General features: G+C 46.5%; 1 protein-coding gene across 2 annotated transcripts; it reads right to left on the bottom strand.

Moving 5' to 3' along the window:
* Positions 1-1,098: 1,098 nt before the first annotated feature.
* SYNC (syncoilin, intermediate filament protein) lies at positions 1,099-16,849 on the bottom strand (the record flags this gene model as incomplete). 2 transcript variants are annotated; one of them, XM_082863630.1, is made up of 4 exons in its annotated part: positions 1,099-1,159; positions 2,749-2,873; positions 10,542-11,685; positions 16,782-16,834. In XM_082863630.1, the coding sequence occupies 4 exons, from the start codon at positions 16,832-16,834 to the stop codon at positions 1,099-1,101; spliced, it is 1,383 nt and encodes a 460-aa protein (XP_082719756.1). The 2 variants fall into 2 exon arrangements, with proteins under 2 accessions (XP_082719756.1, XP_082719757.1); XM_082863631.1 differs by lacking the exon at positions 1,099-1,159 and adding an exon at positions 2,468-2,564 and having other exon boundaries at positions 16,782-16,849.
* Positions 16,850-19,466: the final 2,617 nt, after the last annotated feature.

The raw sequence follows: 19,466 nt of genomic DNA, 5'->3' as shown, positions 1-19,466 counted from the left end.
TGAAAGCCAAGTGCCATAACCAGGTAAAATGCCGGGTTCTTCAACCACCCAATTTAACGGAGTAGATCACTCTGACCCAGAATCATTTTCATGAGGTGAAAAATCAAACTCATCTTTGGGGAAATCTGGATTGGTTCTTTATTCTAAGTCAGTAGTTCTTTTTTTTTTTTTTTTTTTTTTTTTTGCGGTACGCGGGCCTCTCACTGTTGTGGCCTCTCCCGTTGCGGAGCACAGGCTCCGGACGCGCAGGCTCAGCGGCCATGGCTCACAGGCCCGGAGCGGCACGTGGGATCTTCCCAGACCAGGGCACGAACCTGTGTCCCCTGCATCGCAGGCGGACTCTCAACCACTGCGCCACCAGGGAAGCCCAGTAGTTCTTTTAGAGTATAGTGAAAATTACCATGACACAAGAGTAAATCTACATGAATCAGCACAGACTTAAAGAAAAGTAAACTTTGTAAAGGAATTCAGTTAAAGTCTAACATTCATGGCACAAAAGAATTCAAATTGTAAACCCATGTACAGTTGACCCTTGAACAACGTGGGTTTGAACTGCATAGGTCCACTTACAACATACTTTTCAATAGTAAATACCACAGTACTATACCTGCAGTGGTTGGTTGAGTCCGTGGATGTGGAGGAACCTCGGATACCGAGGGCCAACTAAGTTATGTGCAGATTAACCGCCACATTGTTCAGGGGTCAACTTGAATATAAGGAAAATTGTCTGCCTTTTTGACTCCACCTGTGTTCCTGAAAAACTTTTGGGTCAACAGAAGGTAAGATACATTCTTCACAATACAGCAAGGTGTGTCCATACATTCTTCCTTTACTTTGTGCGTGTGGAGGGTTGCTGATGGGTGACAGGAGACTTATTTCTCTATTTCTCAGTGCATTGAAATCAGTACCAGCAGCCTATGAAATAGAATCCAGCTAAGAGTTGACTGATAGTATTCTGCCTCCAGCCAGCCCTAGAATCTTTTTAAACAGGTCAGCCAGTATTTGTAACTTTCCCAGAGTGAACTGCTTGCCAAATCCCTGGCACTCCCTTCTCTGTTTAGAAAAAAGTATGTCCAAAGGGTACTCAGTGATCCTTTGCTAAGAAGTTTTTTTTGTTGTTTCTTGGTTACAGATTCGGCCATATGTTTCTAAACAGCCCCTGTAAGGTTGAGAGAAAAAAGGATAAGGTTAAACTTTCTGCAACTTGAAATAATACAGTATAAACTTTTTGTGGGGGTTTTTTGTTTGGGTGCGCTGCATGGCTTGTGGGATCTTAGTTCCCTGACCAGGGATTGAACCTGTGCCCACAGCAGTGAAAGCGCTGAGTCCTAACTGGACCACCAGGGAATTCCCAGTATAAAGTTTTTAATAATGAATTTCTGAAGCTTAGTGCAGGCCATATTGAGGAGAGATTGCTAGAGTGTGTTTTGCATCTAATCAAGGATGACTTTGGGAGGGGCTAGCTAAAAAGTTTTTCTGCCCACGTTAACTTTACACACAGGTATTACAAGGCCTGAAATTCTGTAATTTTGATTCTTTGGATTAATCATTGTCTTTTCCATGTACTTTTCATCTTATCCACACAAAGGTGTTTAGCAGATCATTTTCTTCGGTTACAAGGTTCTAGTAATCTCCCAAACAATGGGCATAGTCAGTTATTCCTGGATGAAACATGGTAAAAGAAAATCCTAGTATGGGAGTTCCCTGATGGTCTAGTGGTTAGGATTCAGCGCTTTTGCTGCTGTGGCCCGAGGTTCAATCCCTGATGGGGGAACTGCAAGCCATGCAGGCTGGCCAAAGAAAAAAAAATCCTAGTAATTTAGGAAAAGCATCAGTAATAATAGTTATTTGTGAATTTGTATACAAAATGTAGGATTAACTAGGAAATTAATAAAAAATTATGGATATTTATCTAGTATCCAACTTGATCTTTTTTAATCCTTAGTTTCTTTATCCAAGAGAATCTAGCACTTTATAAAGAATGTGAGGACATATTGGTATGTAAAGAACTTAATGGATAGGTGTGTTGCTTGTTTCACAAATTAAGCAATAATCATGTCCTTTAGTCTACAAACAACACCCTCTTCAGCTTTGTAAATGACTGTTAACAGATTAATTTAGCCTTCTTGGCCTCCTTAGTCATAGTTTGAATTAGGTACCCTAACTGCCTTCTCTACTATTCTAAGGAAACTTTATGAATAGCAGATGGGGTCACGTAGGGTGAGGAAAGTAAGAATGCACAGAGCCTAGATGTTTTATCCTGTTCTGGATTTCCTGATGATAATCAGGACATATTTTAAGTCCTACTAGAAATTGAAACATTCCAAATGAAGCCTGAATGCTTGAACCAGGCAACCTGGAAGTATGTGTTATCCCTAAATGACTGACTTGTCATTAGACACACAGTCTTTTTTTAAGGCACTAGTCTTGTTAGGTTAGGAAAGCAGCAACAATGCAGACACTGCTCTTATAACCTACAAGGATCACCTTGCGGCTGTGTCTGGATTCCACCTGCCTCAGAAGTGGGAGCATTAGCCTGTTCCAGGCTCTTGGGTAGCATAGGCGTTTAAAAAAAAAGAGCCATTTTCCATCTGTTCACGGATGAGCATAATTTGAAAATTTTCCCCCAGTTTTCTTTTTTTTTTTTGCTTTTCACTGTCAAGAGAAATTTCTCCTGAGCAACATCTGCCCTCCCCACCATTCCCTCAGCCTTTGTTAGTTGAGATTTGGGTAGCAGCAAAAACTGACTTGTATGTTGCGAGCTCTTCAGCAAGGCTGATCTTTAGCTGCTCCATCTCTTTGTTCTTCTGTTGCTGGAGTTGCACCCCGCTTCTTAGCTGCCTCTGTTGTTCTTCCATTTCCTCCAGCTGTTCCTGCGTGAGGGCCAAGAACATTTCTAATGCACCAAACAACAAAAATCTGACATTGTCCATAATAGTATATTTCCTTACACATTGTTTAATCTCCATAGCAGTATTGAGGTTGAGAAATAGATTCAGAGAATTTGTGTTTTGACAGTGATACTGTTTTTGACAGTGATACTGTTCTGAAAGGAGTCTTGTCTGTTAACCACAGCTTACATCTTAAAATCCTGCAAAGGGTGGACAGATTTTCAGAGGGACTTTTTTGTTTCCCAATTTTAAGAAGTGTCAGGGGCTTCCCTGGTGGCGCAGTGGTTGAGAATATGCCTGCCCTGGTCCGGGAAGATCCCACTTGCCACGGAGCAACTAAGCCTGTGCGCCACAACTACTGAGCCTGCACTCTAGAGCCCGCGAGCCACAACTACTGAGCCCGTGTGCCACAACTACTGAGCCTGTGCGCCTAGAGCCCGTGCTCCGCAACAAGAGAAGCCACCACAATAAGCCTGCACACCGCAATGAAGAGTAGCGCCCACTCTCTGCAACTAGAGAAAGCCAGCAACGAAGTCAGCAACGAAGACCCAACGCAGCCAAAAATAAGTTAAAAAAGTGTCGGGGAGGATTTTGATTATCTAGTGGTGAACTAAGAATTTTATAGACCCCTTGCTCTATGTACAAGTTTGTTTCCGTTAATAATCAGTAGTCTTTATAATGCCCAACAACTTCAGCAATTTAAGTTGAAAGAAACCAAGTCTTTGTGTAAGCAATTATTCTTTTTTTTTTTTTAAATCACTACATTTATTTATTTTTTATTTTTTTTGCGGTACGCGGGCTTCTCACTGTTGCGGCCTCTCCCACTGCAGAGCACAGGCTCCAGATGCACAGGCTCAGCGGCCATGGCTCACGGGCCCAGCCGCTCCGTGGCCTGTGGGATCTTCCCGGACCGGGGCACGAACCAGCGTCCCCTGCATCGGCAGACGGACTCTCAACCACTGCGCCACCAGGGAAGCCCTAAGCAATTATTCTTGAATATTATATTTGAATCTCCTTGAAGTCAGAGATATCTTTACTTAGTACTTACCACAACATGGCATGCAGATAGATGCTTTATTAGTGAGGGTATCAGAGTTGTTAATTTCCTATATCCTTTGCTTATTACATCAGGACAATTCGTTCTAAAGTTGGAAGATGAAGGCGCTATGCCCTGGAGGCCCTCGGGGGTCTTCAGATAACTATTTCCCATTCTGCCAAAACCAGGCAGGATGCATTCTGTAAATTGTGTCTGCCTAGGATTAATGCCTGAGGAATGAAGATGTCAGCAAATCAGTCTGTGCCTTGGTTGCTAGCTGACATGGATCCTCAGGATCCATGGGGTAGCTGGGAAGGGAAGGGAGCATTGAAATTGGAAGGCACATCTTTAAGGAGCAATGACTTTACCTCAGATTTTGAAGAATAATACAATAGGAATCCAGTTTAGGTGCATACTGTCATTAGAAGGATCTAAATAATTTGTTCACTGAGTCACCCTTGATATACTTGTGGCCTGTCAATCTGCAGTGTTTTGATACTCTGGCTGAATCTCAACTTTCATCAACATTGTCAAAGGTCTTTTTTTTAGTGCCTAGCCATGCTTTGATACCACACAGAGATGTAGCCTTACGATCTAAGAGCATGTTATCTAAAGAAAAGCATCTGCATACCACTGTGCCCCAGTTTCCCAAGCCTCACCATCTAGCAAACCTGTTGTTTGCTGGATATACAAAAGACCTGCTTGTGAAGGCTGTCAGCACCATCACTGATAAGCTCTTGACAGGGAGAAACTGTCACAGAATGAAGTATTGTACAGTGACAGAAATTAAGGACAATCTCCATTCTTAATCCTGTGTAGCACCACTGGGTTAACTTTTTAAAAACTGCTTTATTGGGACTTCCCTGGCGGTCCAGGGGTTAAGACTCCATGCTTCCACTGCAGGGGGCACGGGTTCGATCCCTGGTTGGGGAACTAAGGTCCCACATGCCGCATGGCGTGACCAAAAAAAAAACTAGAACAACAAAACAAAACAAACCTGCTTTATCATCTCAATCTTTCATAGGCTTTCCATTTTCTTTAGTCTGGCATTCAGACTCCTGCTAGTTGGACCCTTACCTCTAACTAGAACCTCCATTATTCCTGTAGTCTGCACTGTCCAGTATGGAAGTCACTAGCCACATGTGGCTATTGAGTACTTGAAATATGGCTAGTCTGAACTGCGATGTGCTGTGAGTGTAAGATACATAGCAGATTTCTAAGACTTGACACCAAATATATATATATATGTGTGTATATATATATATATATATATATATATATCAAATTTTAATGTTGATTACATATTATAGTGGTAATATTTTTGCTATGCTGGGTTAAATGTATTATTTTCACCTGTTTCTTAATTTTTTTTTAATGTGGCTACTAGAATTTTTTTTCTTTTTTTGGCCACGCTGTGTGGCGTGTGGGATCTTGGTTCCTCAGCCAGAGATTGAACCCACGCCCCCTGCATTGGAAACGCAGAGGCTTAACCACCGGACCACTAGGGAAGTTCCCCTAGAAATTTTTAAATGACATCTGTGGCTTGCATGATACTTCTGTTGGAGAGTGCTGCTCTAGTCTGACCAAGTCAGATTTCTGTGCCTTTACTCCTGCCATTTCTGTCACCTAGATAGCATCTGTTCCCTTATATTGAATTTTTTTTTTATTCATGTCTAACTCCCAACCAGATTGTAGGTTCCTGGTTCTTAGTATGTCCGGCACCCTACACATAATGCTTATTGAGGTGAAGCATGCAGATAGTAAGCATATTCCATCTTTTGGCATTAGAAGTCTACCAATTTCAAGCTGAAAACTTTGAGATCATTCTCAGCAAATTCCTCACCCTGCCCACTGCAACCAGTCACCAAATGCTACCCATTTAACTTCACATCTCTCATCTCTCCTCTAAGTGGTGTTTCCAGGCTCTTTCAATCTACCCTCCACACTGCCACTTAGAGTACGTAACTACGTGGCAGGCACCATTAGCAGCACTTTACAGATATTAACTAGTTCATTCCTTGCAACAGCCCTATTAATCCCATTTTACATGTGAGGAAGCTGAACCACAGAGGTTAAGTCATTTGTCCAAAGTTTCCCAGTTAGTAAGTGGTAGAGCCAGGATTTGCCACTGACTTACAGCTCATACTCTTAATTGCTTTATTGCCTTCATATAGATAGATATAAAAGTAGACATAGATGATAGATGATTGATAGATGATAGATAATAGATAGATGATAGATGAAAGATAGATGATAGATGATAGATAATAGATAGATGATAGGTAGATGATAGATGAAAGATAGATGATAGATGATAGATGATAGATAGATTGATAGATGGTAGGTAGACAAATGATAGATGATAGGTAGATAGATGATAGATAAATAGATGAAAGATAGATGATAGGTGGATAATAGATAGATAATAGATAGGCTCTTAAATGGTCTTCAAACTGTATTCCAGGAAACCACAGGAGGAGGCCATGCTGGAGTGACCTTGTCACTCTTTAGTTAGAAAGTAGCTCTACTTTTACTTGTTTTACATGTTGGCATTCCATATAAAATTGTTTTGGGGAAAGGGTCTGTGGCTTTGAAGAAAACCTTTTTAGGAAAACCACTGACCTAAAGAATACATAAAGCCGGGCTTCCCTGGTGGCGCAGTGGTTGAGAGTCGGCCTGCCAATGCAAGGGACACGGGTTCGTGCCCCGGTCCAGGAAAATCCCACATGCCGTGGAGCGGCTGGGCCCGTGAGCCATGGCCACTGAGCCTGCGCATCCAGAGCCTGTGCTCCGCAACGGGAGAGGCCACAACAGTGAGAGGCCCGCGTACCGCAAAAAAAAGAATACATAAAGCCCTTTGCAATCTGGTCCCAATCTACCTCTCCAGCCTCATCTCTCTATTTCTCACATTCCTTATGTTCCAGCCACACTGAGCTTCTCACTTCCCATAACAACGTCTGTGTTTTCATGCTTTTGTATAAGCTGTTCCCTCTGCCTAGAATACCCTTCCCTTGTCTACACAGTGAATTCATTCTTTAAGGCTCAGCTCAAACACCCTGTAGTAGTTGAGTGTGGACTTGAACTAGATGGCACAGGGTTACATCCTTCCTTCATCACTTCCTAGCTGTGTAACCCTGGACAGATGACTTCTCTGACTCACCTGTTTTCTTGTTTTTCAAATGGTGACAGCAGTTATACCTATCTCAGATGTAAGAATTAAATGAATTATTACATGTAAAGAACTTCACGTACATGCTAGCTATTGTTAATCCTCTAATGAAATTTCCCCCTTATCTCCCCAGGTGTAATTACACCTGCTTCAGTACAATGCTTTATTCCTACAACTATTACATTGTCTATCACACTGAAGCATATTAATTATTTCATTGATTCTAAAACTCACACTTTAACATCTTACTTGGATCAGGATGCATCTTACGATCAAGTGTATTAGATGTTATGAAATTTTATCTTGCATCCTTCCTGGACTATAAACTTTTATTTCTTCTTTTCTTTTTCTGTTTAATTTTTATTTTTTGTATTTTTTGTTCATTTATTTATTATTATTATTATATTTTAATTGGACTATCAACTTTTTGAGGACAGGGGCTGCCCCCCACCTCCACCCTACACCACAGCGTCTCATCCCTTGTCAGCACATAGCTCATTGCCTGGCCCATAGAAAATAGGCACTTAGAAGATATTTGTCAAATGAATGGATGATGGTGATGAAAGAGGCAAAGTTTACAGTCATAAGAGTGAAGCGTACCCTTGAAAAGTAATCAGATGCCATACATGGCCTTTGGCAAACAGTTTAGGAAGAAGCCATTTCAGAAAGAAGAATTGGGACTTCCCTGGTGGCGCAGTGGTTAAGAATCCGCCTGCCAATGCAGGAGATACGGATTCGAGCCCTGGTCCGGGAAGGTCTCACATGCCGCAGAGCAACTAAGGCTGTGCGCCACAACTACTGAGCCTGCGCTCTAGAGCCCGCGAGCCACAACTACTGAAGCCCACGTGTGTGTGCTCCACAACAAGAGAAGCCACTGCAGTGAGAAGTCCGCGCACTGCTACGAAGAGTAGCCTGTGCTTGCCGCAACTAGAGGAAGCCCACGCACAGCAATGAAGACCCAACGTGGCCTAAAATAAATAAATTTTTAAAAAAGAAAAGAAAGAGAAGAATTAGCTCTTTCATACCTTTATTCCTACTTTAATTATGGTATGGCGATAGGAGACACCCATCAAGATTGTTTTCTATAGAATGATCTTTGGAAAGGTGCACAGATCATCAAATCTGAAACAAATCCAGTACAGTGACAAAAATCACTGGGGAAAAAGTTCTACAACTCTAGTACTATGTCAGAAAATTCTAATCCTGAGGATTCCTTACTTAGAGCACCACCATCCTCGTTAGTCTTGCCTGAAATCTAAGCATCCTCTTTGACTTCTCACCTCTCTGCCCCACTCATTCTGTAGCCAAGTTTATTCTACATTTGTTCTTGTATCCTTCCCCTTCCTTTCATTCCTGCTACCATTATTTCCTTTTACCAATAGTAGCTTCCTAATTAGTCTCCTTGCCTTTGTGTCTCTAGCCCATTTTACACACTGCCACCAATACTGTTTCTAAAAGGAGAGCAACGATCATGTTAATCCCTTGATTAAATACCTTTATGGGGACTTCCCTGGTGGCGCAGTGGTTAAGAATCCGCCTGCCAATGCAGGGGACACGGGTTCAAGCCCTGGTCCGGGAAGATCCCACATGCGGCGGATCAACTAAGCCCTTGTGCCACAACTACTGAGCCTGTGTGCCACAACTACTGAAGCTTGCGCGCCTAGAGCCCACGCTCTGCAACAAGAGAAGCCACCACAATGAAAAGCCTGTGCACCGCAACAAAGAGTAGCCCCTGCTCAACACAACTAGAGAAAGCCCACGCACAGCAACGAAGACCCAACAGAGCCAAAAATAAATTTTAATGAATAAATAATAAAATAAAAAGAAGCTCTTAAAAATAAAAAAACCTTTATGGATGCAACTGACCACTGAATAAAGTCCAAACTCCCTAGTTTGGATTTCAAAATCCAATGTGATCTGCCCCGATTTACCTTTACAGGTTCAACTCACCTCTCAGTTTTTCACCTTTCACATGCAGCGAAGTTACAAATTATATTTTAGATCTATTAGATTAAATAAAATATATTAAAATTACCTTCACCTATTTCTTTTTTTATGTGGTTATTAGAAAATTTCAAATTATATATGTGGCTTGCGTTATATTTCTGTTGGACAGCACTGCTCTAGATCTTACCTATACTTCAACACTTAGCTCAAATAACATTGTCTTCCGTTATGGGTTCTCTGATTTAATCCACGACTATTATCCCATAGCATTCTTATTTGTACCTCTCTTAAATCACGTTACTTCCTACCCTGGGTTACAATTGTTAATGTAACATTTGATTGAGTGTAAGCTGTTAAGGTTAGTATTTGTTTATGCAAAGATAATTCGTGCCCTTTCACTAGATTGTGACCCAGTAAAAAAGCAGTGCAGTGAAGGCGGCGGGCAGTGTTGGGTGAGTGAGGGGAGTGCATATATGTATAGTTTGAAAACGTTCAATATTATGACCAAAAAACCCCACCGTTTTCATAATACAACTACAGAAAGCTTGACAAAATCTTCAGTGAAGTAAATGCAGCCATTTTCAACAGAGGACATGTTCCCTTAAGGATACGTCAAAATCTCTGGCCGGGCATAAGATTAAGTTCATCCAGAAAAGGGGGGTTCCAAAAGACAAAAGTACTGCTCTGAAAAGCACCACACTGTCTTCTCATGGTACCCAGCAGCTCTTAAGTCAGCGCTTAACTGATGCATACTCTGAGCCTGGTGGCAGAGATAAGTAAAACATACTCCCTACCTTCCGAAAGCTCACAGTCTGTGGGGGAGAGAGACTTGTTTATGCACTTAGTGTTCATCTCCCACTCTGTTCTAAAAGGGATTAGAACTGGCTCACGATCAGAAATAGCTTGAATACAAGTGAAATGGTGACAAATGCACAAAAAAGGAAAACGAGGAATTGAGATTTATAGATTTCATCCCAGTTTTTTAAGACTGGAAAAACTTCAAGGCAGAGATCAGATAGGTGGGGCTTGAGGGTGAATATGGGAGAGGGGAGAGAATGAATACTACCTAGCCTCATTCCCTCCTGCTCTATATAAACCCAAGTGTGATTCACTTAGAATTGGAAACTTGTGCCGTGGAAAGAGCACTGAAATATTTGGGGGTGGTCAGACTAGAGTTCAAATTACTCCAACTCACTGGGCCTCAGTTTCCTCATCTATGAAAAATGATAATAGTTGACTTGGAGGATTAATGAAGATCAAGTGAAATAATTGGTGTAAAAGTGCTGTGTAAATTAAGAGTGCAAGATAACTTTCAGCCCTAGCACAGGCCTGAATGAATGAAATGGAAAATGGCATAAAGAAGTGAGTGAATGGCCCAAGGAACAAATTGTTCTTCCTACATATGCTAGTATCCTTCAGCCCAAAGACATTTGGCCCCGATCCCCTTTTCCTCCCCAGGCTAAAAGACTGTACTTCCTTTCATGCCAAGTGGGCCTACCCTGTACTGCTGCACATCCTCGTCTCGTTTTTGCCTCACAAGGGTGGTCTGGTCCTCCAGATTCCTGTTTTGCAGCTGGAGCTGAAGGGCCTCTGCTTGCAGGGGTCGCAGAGCCTCCTTCATCTCCTGGATCTCGGCCTGGGTTTTCTGCAGAGCTCTGGCCGCAGCTTCTTTCTTCTCTAGGAGCCGCAGTAGCTGAGGCTCATACTCCTGCTCCAGGCCCTGGCGGCTCTCTGCCATGAGGTTCTCGAACTGGGCAGAGAGCTGCCGGCTCTCCTGGAGAAAGTGCCCATCCCTCTGGCTTGGAGGTGCTTCTAGTTGTTGCCACAACTGCTCCTTTTGCTTCTGATAGGCATCCCGAAGCTGGGCTAATTCCTCCGAGAGCTGGGCTGCCCGGGCGGTCAGCACTTCCCGGAACTCGGCAAACTGGGCCACGTCCTGCCGGCGGCACTCCAGCTGATATTGGTAGGACACACATTCCTTCGTCACCTTGAACAGCTTCTGCTTGACCAGTCGGATCTCCTCCCTCAGCCCATCCCTCTCCAGCTCTGCCTGGGCGTGCAGTTTGTAGGCAGCCAGGATGTCGTGGTGGACCCGTTGCACCTCCTGCAGGGCTGGTTCCCGGAGCAACACAAGCTCATGGATGAGCTGATCCCTCTCCTCTTCCAGCTGGCCCACGGCTTGGACACACTGCTGGAAACGCCCCTCCAGCAATTCCAGGTCCTCCGTGCTCAGGCTCCCCTCTGTGCTGGGACTCGGCCCAGCTCTGAGGCTCTCCTCGGGGTTAGGTTTCTCCTCACTCGGGACTGTCTCTCCCCCATAAACCATCTGCTCTGGGCTTGTAGTCTTCCCCGGCTTCACGGGCTCTTCCACATATAGCATCTCCTCTGGCTTTCCTGGCTCCTCCACATACAGGGCCTCATCAGGCGTCCTGGTCTCCTCAATATGCAGCATCTCCTCAGGCTTCTCGGTCTCTTCCACATGCATAGCCACATCAAAGTCACCTGTGTCCCCCGGGTAAAGAATATCCTCTAAGTTCAAGGTCCCTTCCAAAGACAGAGTAACTTCTGGGTTCCAGGTCCCCACCTCATACGGGGATTCAGAGTTCTCCTCTTGCAGAGAAGTGGCCTCTGCTCTTGTGTTCCTGCAAGAGAAATGACAAGGTGAGAGGGCAGCCACAGTCCTGGGATGGTTTGTGACTGGAGCCAGTAGGACACAGGCCTAATTTATATCAAATTCTCACATCTCAGAGAGCACATGTCTGCCCCTTCCCTCCATTGATCCACCCCGACACAGCCCATTGCTTAGATCTGACACCATCCCCATGATGTCAGTGTCGAGTCTCTGCTTACATACCGTCAAGGACTGGAAACTCACACCTGAGCTACTATATGTTCCACCGTCATAAGAAAATTCTAGTGTTGAGGTAAAACCTTCCCTGCAATTTTTCCCTGGGTTTGATTCTTCTTTCTAGAATCAGACAAATCTAATTTCTCTTCTATGTAAGTTCTTTGAACACTTAAAGAGAACTGATTTATCCTTCAATTATTCCATGCATGCCAAGGTTTCCAGTACCCACCTCATTTGGGTCACTTCTTTCTGACAGGCTCCAAGTTGACAGGCTCGCTATCCCTTGGGGATGGGTATAGGAGGCAATACCCAGGTGTACTCTGAGCAGTGATTCTCTGGACACTATACTCCTATTGTTGCAGTCAAGACACCCTTAGCATATAGGGCAGTTCCATCATATTCTGGATAAATGCTGAGTTTGACTAAAATCCTGAAGACTTTTTCACACCAAGTGCTTTTAAACCACATCTCTTGTTCCTATAAAACTTCATCTTGTTGGAGTTGGCCCATCCTTCTAGCCTGTCAATGCTCTTGAATTCAGATTCTGTGATTCTAACAGATGAGCCCCTTAACCCAGCTGCCCATTGCCTGCTAGCTTACTCAGTTCCTGTGGAGGAATGCTCTCCTGCTGCTTTGGCCCTCAAGTGGCTTTGGTCTTTCCTGTTTCAAATGCATCTTACCTGCCTTGGATCTCTGAGCAATTCTTTGAAAATATAAAATACCATGGAAATAATAATAAATTATACTTTTAAAGGTCTTATATACACCAGGCCCTGTTCTAAATGTTTTACATATATCGATTCATTTAATCCTCATAACAATTCTATGAGGTGGTTACATTTATTATTCCCATTTTACAGATCAGGAAATGGAGGTCAAAGAGATTAAGTAATTTGCTCAAGGAAACTCAGATACTCAAGAGTGCACTTACAAAACAGACTAAATTTGAGTGTAGCTTTCAATAAACTTTTCTTTTTTAAGATATAAAGTATAAATGAAAAGCCTCACATATCAAACAAAGAATTTGATTTGTCTTGAAAAGGCTTACTTGTGTCCAGGTTTTCAGCTCTATTTCTCAGCTCCAAGTTCTTAATAAAGATTACTTTTATTCTAAATCGTCTTCTCAGTCCTCCTCTCTACACCCCAGGAATCCCTGGCTTCCCTTTTGTATCTCCTGATGGCCCTCTGGAAACCACAAAAGTGTGTCTTCACCAGGCCCCAAACATCACTGGCCTCATTCAAGCCCAGCACCTGCACCAAAACCTAAAACTTAATGACAACTCAACAATCACCTAGTCCATTCACTTCACTTTACCAGAGATGGAGTGCTTTTTTTGTTTTTTATAAATGCATGTATTTATTTATTTTTGGCTGAGTTGGGTCTTTGTTGCTGAGCGCGGGCTTTCTCTAGTTGCGCTGAGTGTGGGCTACTCTTCGCTGCGGTACATGGGCTTCTCATTGCGGTGGCTTCTCTTGTTGCGGAGCACGGGCTCTAGGTGTGCAGGCTTCAGTAGTTGTGGCTCGCAGGCTCTAGAGCACAGGCTCAGTAGTTGTGGCGCACAGGCTTAGTTGCTCCGCGGCATGTGGGATCTTCCCGGACCAGGGCTCAAACCCGTGTCCCCTGCATTGGCAGGCAGATTCTTAACCACTGTGCCACCAGGGAAGCCCTGGAGTGCTTTTTTAGATATCTTCATCTGATGTTACTTGGCACCTCAAACTCAACTGCCACCAAATTATCCTTCTCCCTGAGCTTGTTACACCTGTATTTTCCAGCTCAGGGAAATATATCACCATACACCAGGCTGATGAGACAAGCAGTCTTTTTTTTGTTTTTTAATTGGAGTACAGTTGATTTACAATGTTGTGTTAGTTTCTGCTGTACAGCAAAGTGAATCAGTTATACATATACATGTATCCACTCTAATCTTCTAGATTCTTTTCCCGTATAGGTCATTACAGAGTATTGAGTAGAGTTCCCTGTGCTGTGCAGTAAGTCCTTATTAGTTATCTATTGTATATATAGTACTGTGTATACATCAATCCCAATCTCCCAATTTATCTCTTCCTCCCCTTTCCCCCCCTGGTAGCCATAAGTTTGTGTTTTACATCTGTGACTCTATTTGTGTTTTGTAAATAAGTTCATTTGTACCATTTTTTAAAATATTTCTTTCTTTCTTCTTCTTATTTATTTTGGCTGTGCTGGGTCTTAGCTGCAGCAATGTGGGATCTTTAGTTGCGGCATGCAGATTTCTTAGTTGCAGCAGGCATGTGGGATCTAGTTCCCTGACCAGGGATCAAACCCAGGTCCCCTGTATTGGGAGCGTGGAGTCTTAACCACTGGACCACCAGGGAAGTCCCTGTACCTTTTTTTTTTTTTTTTTAGATTCCACATATAAGTGATATTATATGATATTTGTCTTTCTCTGTCTGGCTTAACTTCACTCAGTATGACAGTCTCTAGGTCCATCCATATTGCTGCAAATGGCATTATTTCATTCTTTTTTATGGCTGAGTAATATTCCATTATATATATGTACCACATCTTCTTTATCCATCCCTCTGTTGATAGACAAGTGGTCTTTAAACAGCCAACTCACTAAGAACTGATGTTTCTATCTCAGAAAGTCTCCAGTCTCTATCTCCCTCTTCACCCCATTGCCAGGACCCTCATCCAAGTCATCATCCCTCACCCGCACTTTCGTACCAGCCTTCCCATAAGCCTTCTTCCTTCTCATCCCAGTCTGTTCTTGACAGTGCTGCAGCTTGCTATAATATAAAGCAAACTATCTTGCTCCACTTCACCATATATAGCCAACTGCTTAGCATAGATTTAAGGCCCTTAAAGATGTGACCTCAACATACCTCTTCAGCCTCTTCTCACATTACTACCCATAGCCCACCCAATGCTTGACAACCCGTAACATGCGTTAACTTTTCTACCTCCTACTCCTACCCCACAATGTCTAAAGGGTCCAGCTGAGAAAATACAGTTCATTGTATACCACCTGACTAGAGAACAGTCCTACACTACCTGGAAAAGTAGAGTTCCTAATGCCAGGAAGGATGCACCTGCTCAGCTAGCCAGGCCCACCCGGATCCTCAACAGAGTCCCTGCTTTGCCAGCAGACGGCCCTCACATCATGCTCCAGCTGAGTACTCCACCCTGGAATAACGTAATTGTGTTCAAGGAAGTATTCTAAGCGTTTCCCATAAATACTCATTTATCTGATGCTCATCCATTATCCCCACTTTATAGATTAGGAAACCAAAGCACAGAGTAAAGAGCTCACTCAAAGTTCTACAACTCGTACGTGGTGGAGCCTGGCGAACGCCGGCAGTCTGGCTCCAGAGCCGGAGCTCCTTTTTACCACTCTCGTCTTAGAACAGGCATAAGATCTGAAAGAGGTGAAACAACTACGGCAGGTATAGAGCTCGGCCCTAGTATTCAAAATATATTTATATCTATTTACCTAACAAATTTCTACTCATCCTTCAAACCTGCTCAAACTCCACCTCCTCTGTTAAGCATTTCCCAGACAACTCCCATTCTTGTGTTCTCAAGGCACTTTGTAGGCAGCTCATCTTTGAACTAAGTGCTTTGTGTTACAGAAGAGCATGTATCTGTCTCCCCTGATAGTCCATTTCCTAACAACAAGTACAGTTATTCTCTCTATATCCCAGGGTGGGGCTCTGTAGAAGGTAGGCAGGCAGCAACCAACTGAGCTCCAGGGAAGAAACTTGCCCAAGGTCGAGTGGCAAAGCTGGAAGTAGATTCCAGGTCTCCTGACTTGCAGGCAGTGCTGTTACCACACACCACTCAGTCACCCTATCCACAGTGCCAGGCCTCTGCTAGGTGCTGCCCTCACACTGCTGTCTCTCTCTAAGGAGCTGGGGAAAAGTAGATTATGGGAGGCCTAGGGGCAAGGGGGCCAGCTTAACTGGGGCCCCTGACCTCAGGTTTCCTTGGGCTCCAAGCAGCCTCCCTCTCTGCCACTTTGTCCCTGTCCCTAGAGGATTCCATCAGCTCCCAACCCATCAGGGATGTGACTGGGAGTGTTTGTGATACTGTGCAGGCATGAGTTGGTGTGTGACTCTGTGTGTACCCCTACGTGTGTACAGGTGAGTGCACATGTAAAACAAGGCTCAGCTTTGTGCCCTTGGTCACAGGGGAGGGGTGTCAGGTGTGTGTGTGTTTGCACCTCTACCTCTTGGTACAAGAGGAAGTCCAGGGCTACAGGCTGACCTGGGGCAGAAATGCTCCCTACGCGCCCCAAATTCTTCAGCCACAGGTCCCTTCCCCGCTAACCAGTGGTGGAGCTGACCGTTGAATGTTGGAGAGGGCCTCCCCTCCAGGGCCCCTGCCAACCAAGGCCCTCTTGCTGGTCTGGGACAGTAGACTCTCCCCCCAACCCCGCCCCGTCCAACACCACCCCAAGCCCCAGACCAGAGAGAACCAGCTGCTTGAACACTCTCAACTCCAAGCTGGCAGCCGCCCAACCTTGCACGAAGTCTCTTCCACACGGCAAATTCAGCAACTGGAGGCCTCCATCTCCAGCTGCATTTGGGGTGAGCAACGAAAGAAAACGGGTAGCGTCTTTGGCCACTGGGGGCCGAATGGCATCTCACGGTTGGTGCCCGCTAGTGTGAAGCGGTTAATCCTCGCACCGCCCGTGGGAGGGGGAGGGGTAATTATAAAAAGTCCCAGACAACCGGAGATGCCAGGCCGGGACGAGACGCCCCGATCTCCCTTCGCGGGTGGCTCCGCCCCGTGCCCCACCCAGGCTGGACCCCCGCCCCCGCCCGGCGAAAGGCGCTCGCGGGGGGTGGGGATCCGTCCAGCACCCCTTCCCCAGGGGGCGGCAACGCGGCCCCGGGACGGTCCTTTCCTACCTCGCGGCCTCGGCGGCGCCGTCCCCGCCGCGCCGGGGCTCCGGGCTGGCCATGGCTGCGCGACCCGGGCTGGGCGGCCGCGGTATTAATAGCTGGCCCCCCGGGCAGCCCGCGCCCGTCCGCCGCACTGCCAGCTGCAGCCGACACCGGATCCCGCCGGCCCCGGGCCGGGCGCGCCCACTTGGCCCAGGCTCCGGCCGCGGGAGGAGGGAGCGGGCCGCTAGGCCCGGGGGCGGGGAGATGCCGCCCCTCCCGCCACCAGCGGAGGGTGTGGAGGGAGGTATGGGGGGGGGTCGACGTCTCCAAAACCAATCCCCCTGAGGTCTTCCCGAACCTTCTTTCTCTCCACCCTTCCCTTCCGAGGGTCCCGGTTTGGGCGGGGCGGGGGGGCAGTGGAGGAAGGTGGCTCCGCAGCCTCAGGAGAGCGCTTGCCCTGCCAGACCGGCCCGGGAGGGGGGCAGGGTGTGGGGTTGGGGACCTCGAGGGACCCCGCACCCTGCCCGCCGCCCGCAGGAGTTCGGGGGTGTCAGCCGCCGCCCGGCGCCCTGCGATGCCCCCTCGCCTGAGCGCTGTGCCCCGCAGCTGTCGCCGAGGGCTGGCGGAGGAGGGGGTAACACTACACCCCGTACGTTTGCGGACAGTCCGGAGCCTGGGGAAGGGCGGTGGGAGGACTGCGTGGGAGGGTTTAAGCCTCTAAGTTTCAGTCCATATTTAACACCGCTTTCCGCCCTCACGCTGCGAGGTTTCCAGGGGTCTCTCCGCTTGCTCCACCTGTCACCCCCCACCCGCCCTGCTTCTGCCCACTCCAAGGTGTGCCCCCTCCCCCAAGTCCTTAGGCCACCAGTGTCAGGATCAAACTCAACACTGAAGGCTGTCTTCCTAAGCGAGGAGCTGCCAGGCCCCTTCCCAGACCTGGGCCTCGGGCATTCTCCCTTCTGATGCCTTTTTTCCACTTAGCCCCTGTCTGGGGGAGGTCTTTGACTCAATCGCAGAAGAATGCTGTTCACTGTAACCAGCAGAGGGGCTGGATGTGTTTAATCAGAGAGACCTTGAGTAAAGGGGTGGTCGGGGTGGGGGGGGGGCGGCCGTGCGGAACGCTTGTGGGCTGTGCGTTGTGATCTGTGTGCCCACTGCCAGCTGTGTGAACACCACGTGGTTGTGTGTGTGCTCTGTGGAGGGGGAGGCTGTGTGATGGTGTGTGCACGTGTGACTCTGTGATGACTGTGGAGTACCTGTCCGTGTGGATGTACCCCACGCGGATATGTGACTGTATAATCATGGGGGAGTGATTGTGTGTGTGGTGATTGTGCTGGTGGTGGAGTGTCTGTGTGGCCGGCTGTTGTGACTGTGTTGTGGGGCGTGTGTATAGTTGTGTGTGTGATTGTGTAGTTACAGGAGACTGGGGACTGAAGTGTGTGGGAGGGAGGGCTCATAAGCAGCTGTGTGGAGTGTCTTCTGTGTGTCACTGGGGCCTGAGTATGTGGTCCTTAATCCAAGTTTCTGAGTGTGCTGCCTTTGGCGTATATTTATATCTCTCTGTGTAGTGCAAGGGGGTGGGAGATTAACACCCAGGGCAGCCAAATATACCCTTGTAAGGTATGCACGAGAAAAAGTCGAGTTTTGGAGGCTGCTGGTCATTTTCTGACTTACCTCTAAAATATCCCAGGGGAGGAGGTTGGCAAAGCCTCCGGGGCTGGTCCTTTGACAGCCACTGCCAGTCAGAGGGGAGCCAAGGGAGCAAGGGCAGGGCCTGCCAGCAGCACTATTTGCTGTGGTGCTAGGCAACAGGCAGCAAGGGTAGCATTAAGAAGGGCTGTCCCTTCCCCTCCAACCCTCAGCCCAGGACCTGGCCCCGGGCCGCCCCCAAGACTGATTCCTTAACCGCTCTTAAACTCCCCCTAAACCCTTCTTTAGGCTGAAACACTGAATCCCCCAGGGTCCCAGAAGCACCTCCGGTCCTTTGTTTTTGCTGTTCCCTCTCCCTAGAACACCCTTCCAGCTCTTCATGTCCTCTCTTCTTCAGGTCTCAGCTTACATGTGATCTCCTCAGAAAGACCTTCCCTGACGTGCTCCTCTCCCACATAAATATCCATCCTTTTACTGTTTGTCTCATCATCTTGTTTATTTTCTGTACAGCACTTACTGCAATCTTTAATAATGTTGTACATTTTCCATTCCTTCCTTTTCTCCTTCCCCCACTAGAATGGAAACCCCATGAAGGCAGGGACTTTGTGTGTCTTGTTCACTTCTGTGTTCCCAGGGCCCAGCACAGGGCCTGGCATATAGTAGGATCTCAAAAAGTTGTTGAATGAATGAGGAAAAGGAGGATGGTCCTCCCTAGGCCAATTCAGGCAACATTTGATGCCTGCTGTGTGCCTGGCCTGGGCCACTCGTCACGAAGGCGTCCCTTTGTACTCAGGGAAACAGACATACACATGTGCCCAGGCTGTGTACGCCAAGGCAGAGGGAGGTGGGTGAGGCCACAGGACTCCGTTCACTTGGCAAACATGGGCACTTGGCCTGCGCTGGGTCCTGTGTCAGAACAAATGGCCTTCTTTGGCCCAGGGCCCTGCCTGCAAAGAGCTCACAGTGTAGAGGATGCTAGAACTGTCTCCTGGGGCGACAAACCCCTGCAGAGAATAATGCTAAATCACTGAGCTGAGTGATGGGCTAGGCACTGAGAAC

This window comes from Leucopleurus acutus, assembly GCF_964270905.1.
Source record: "Leucopleurus acutus genome assembly, chromosome: 2".
NCBI lineage: Eukaryota > Metazoa > Chordata > Mammalia > Artiodactyla > Delphinidae > Leucopleurus > Leucopleurus acutus.
This window is presented reverse-complemented; position numbering and strand designations above follow the sequence as displayed.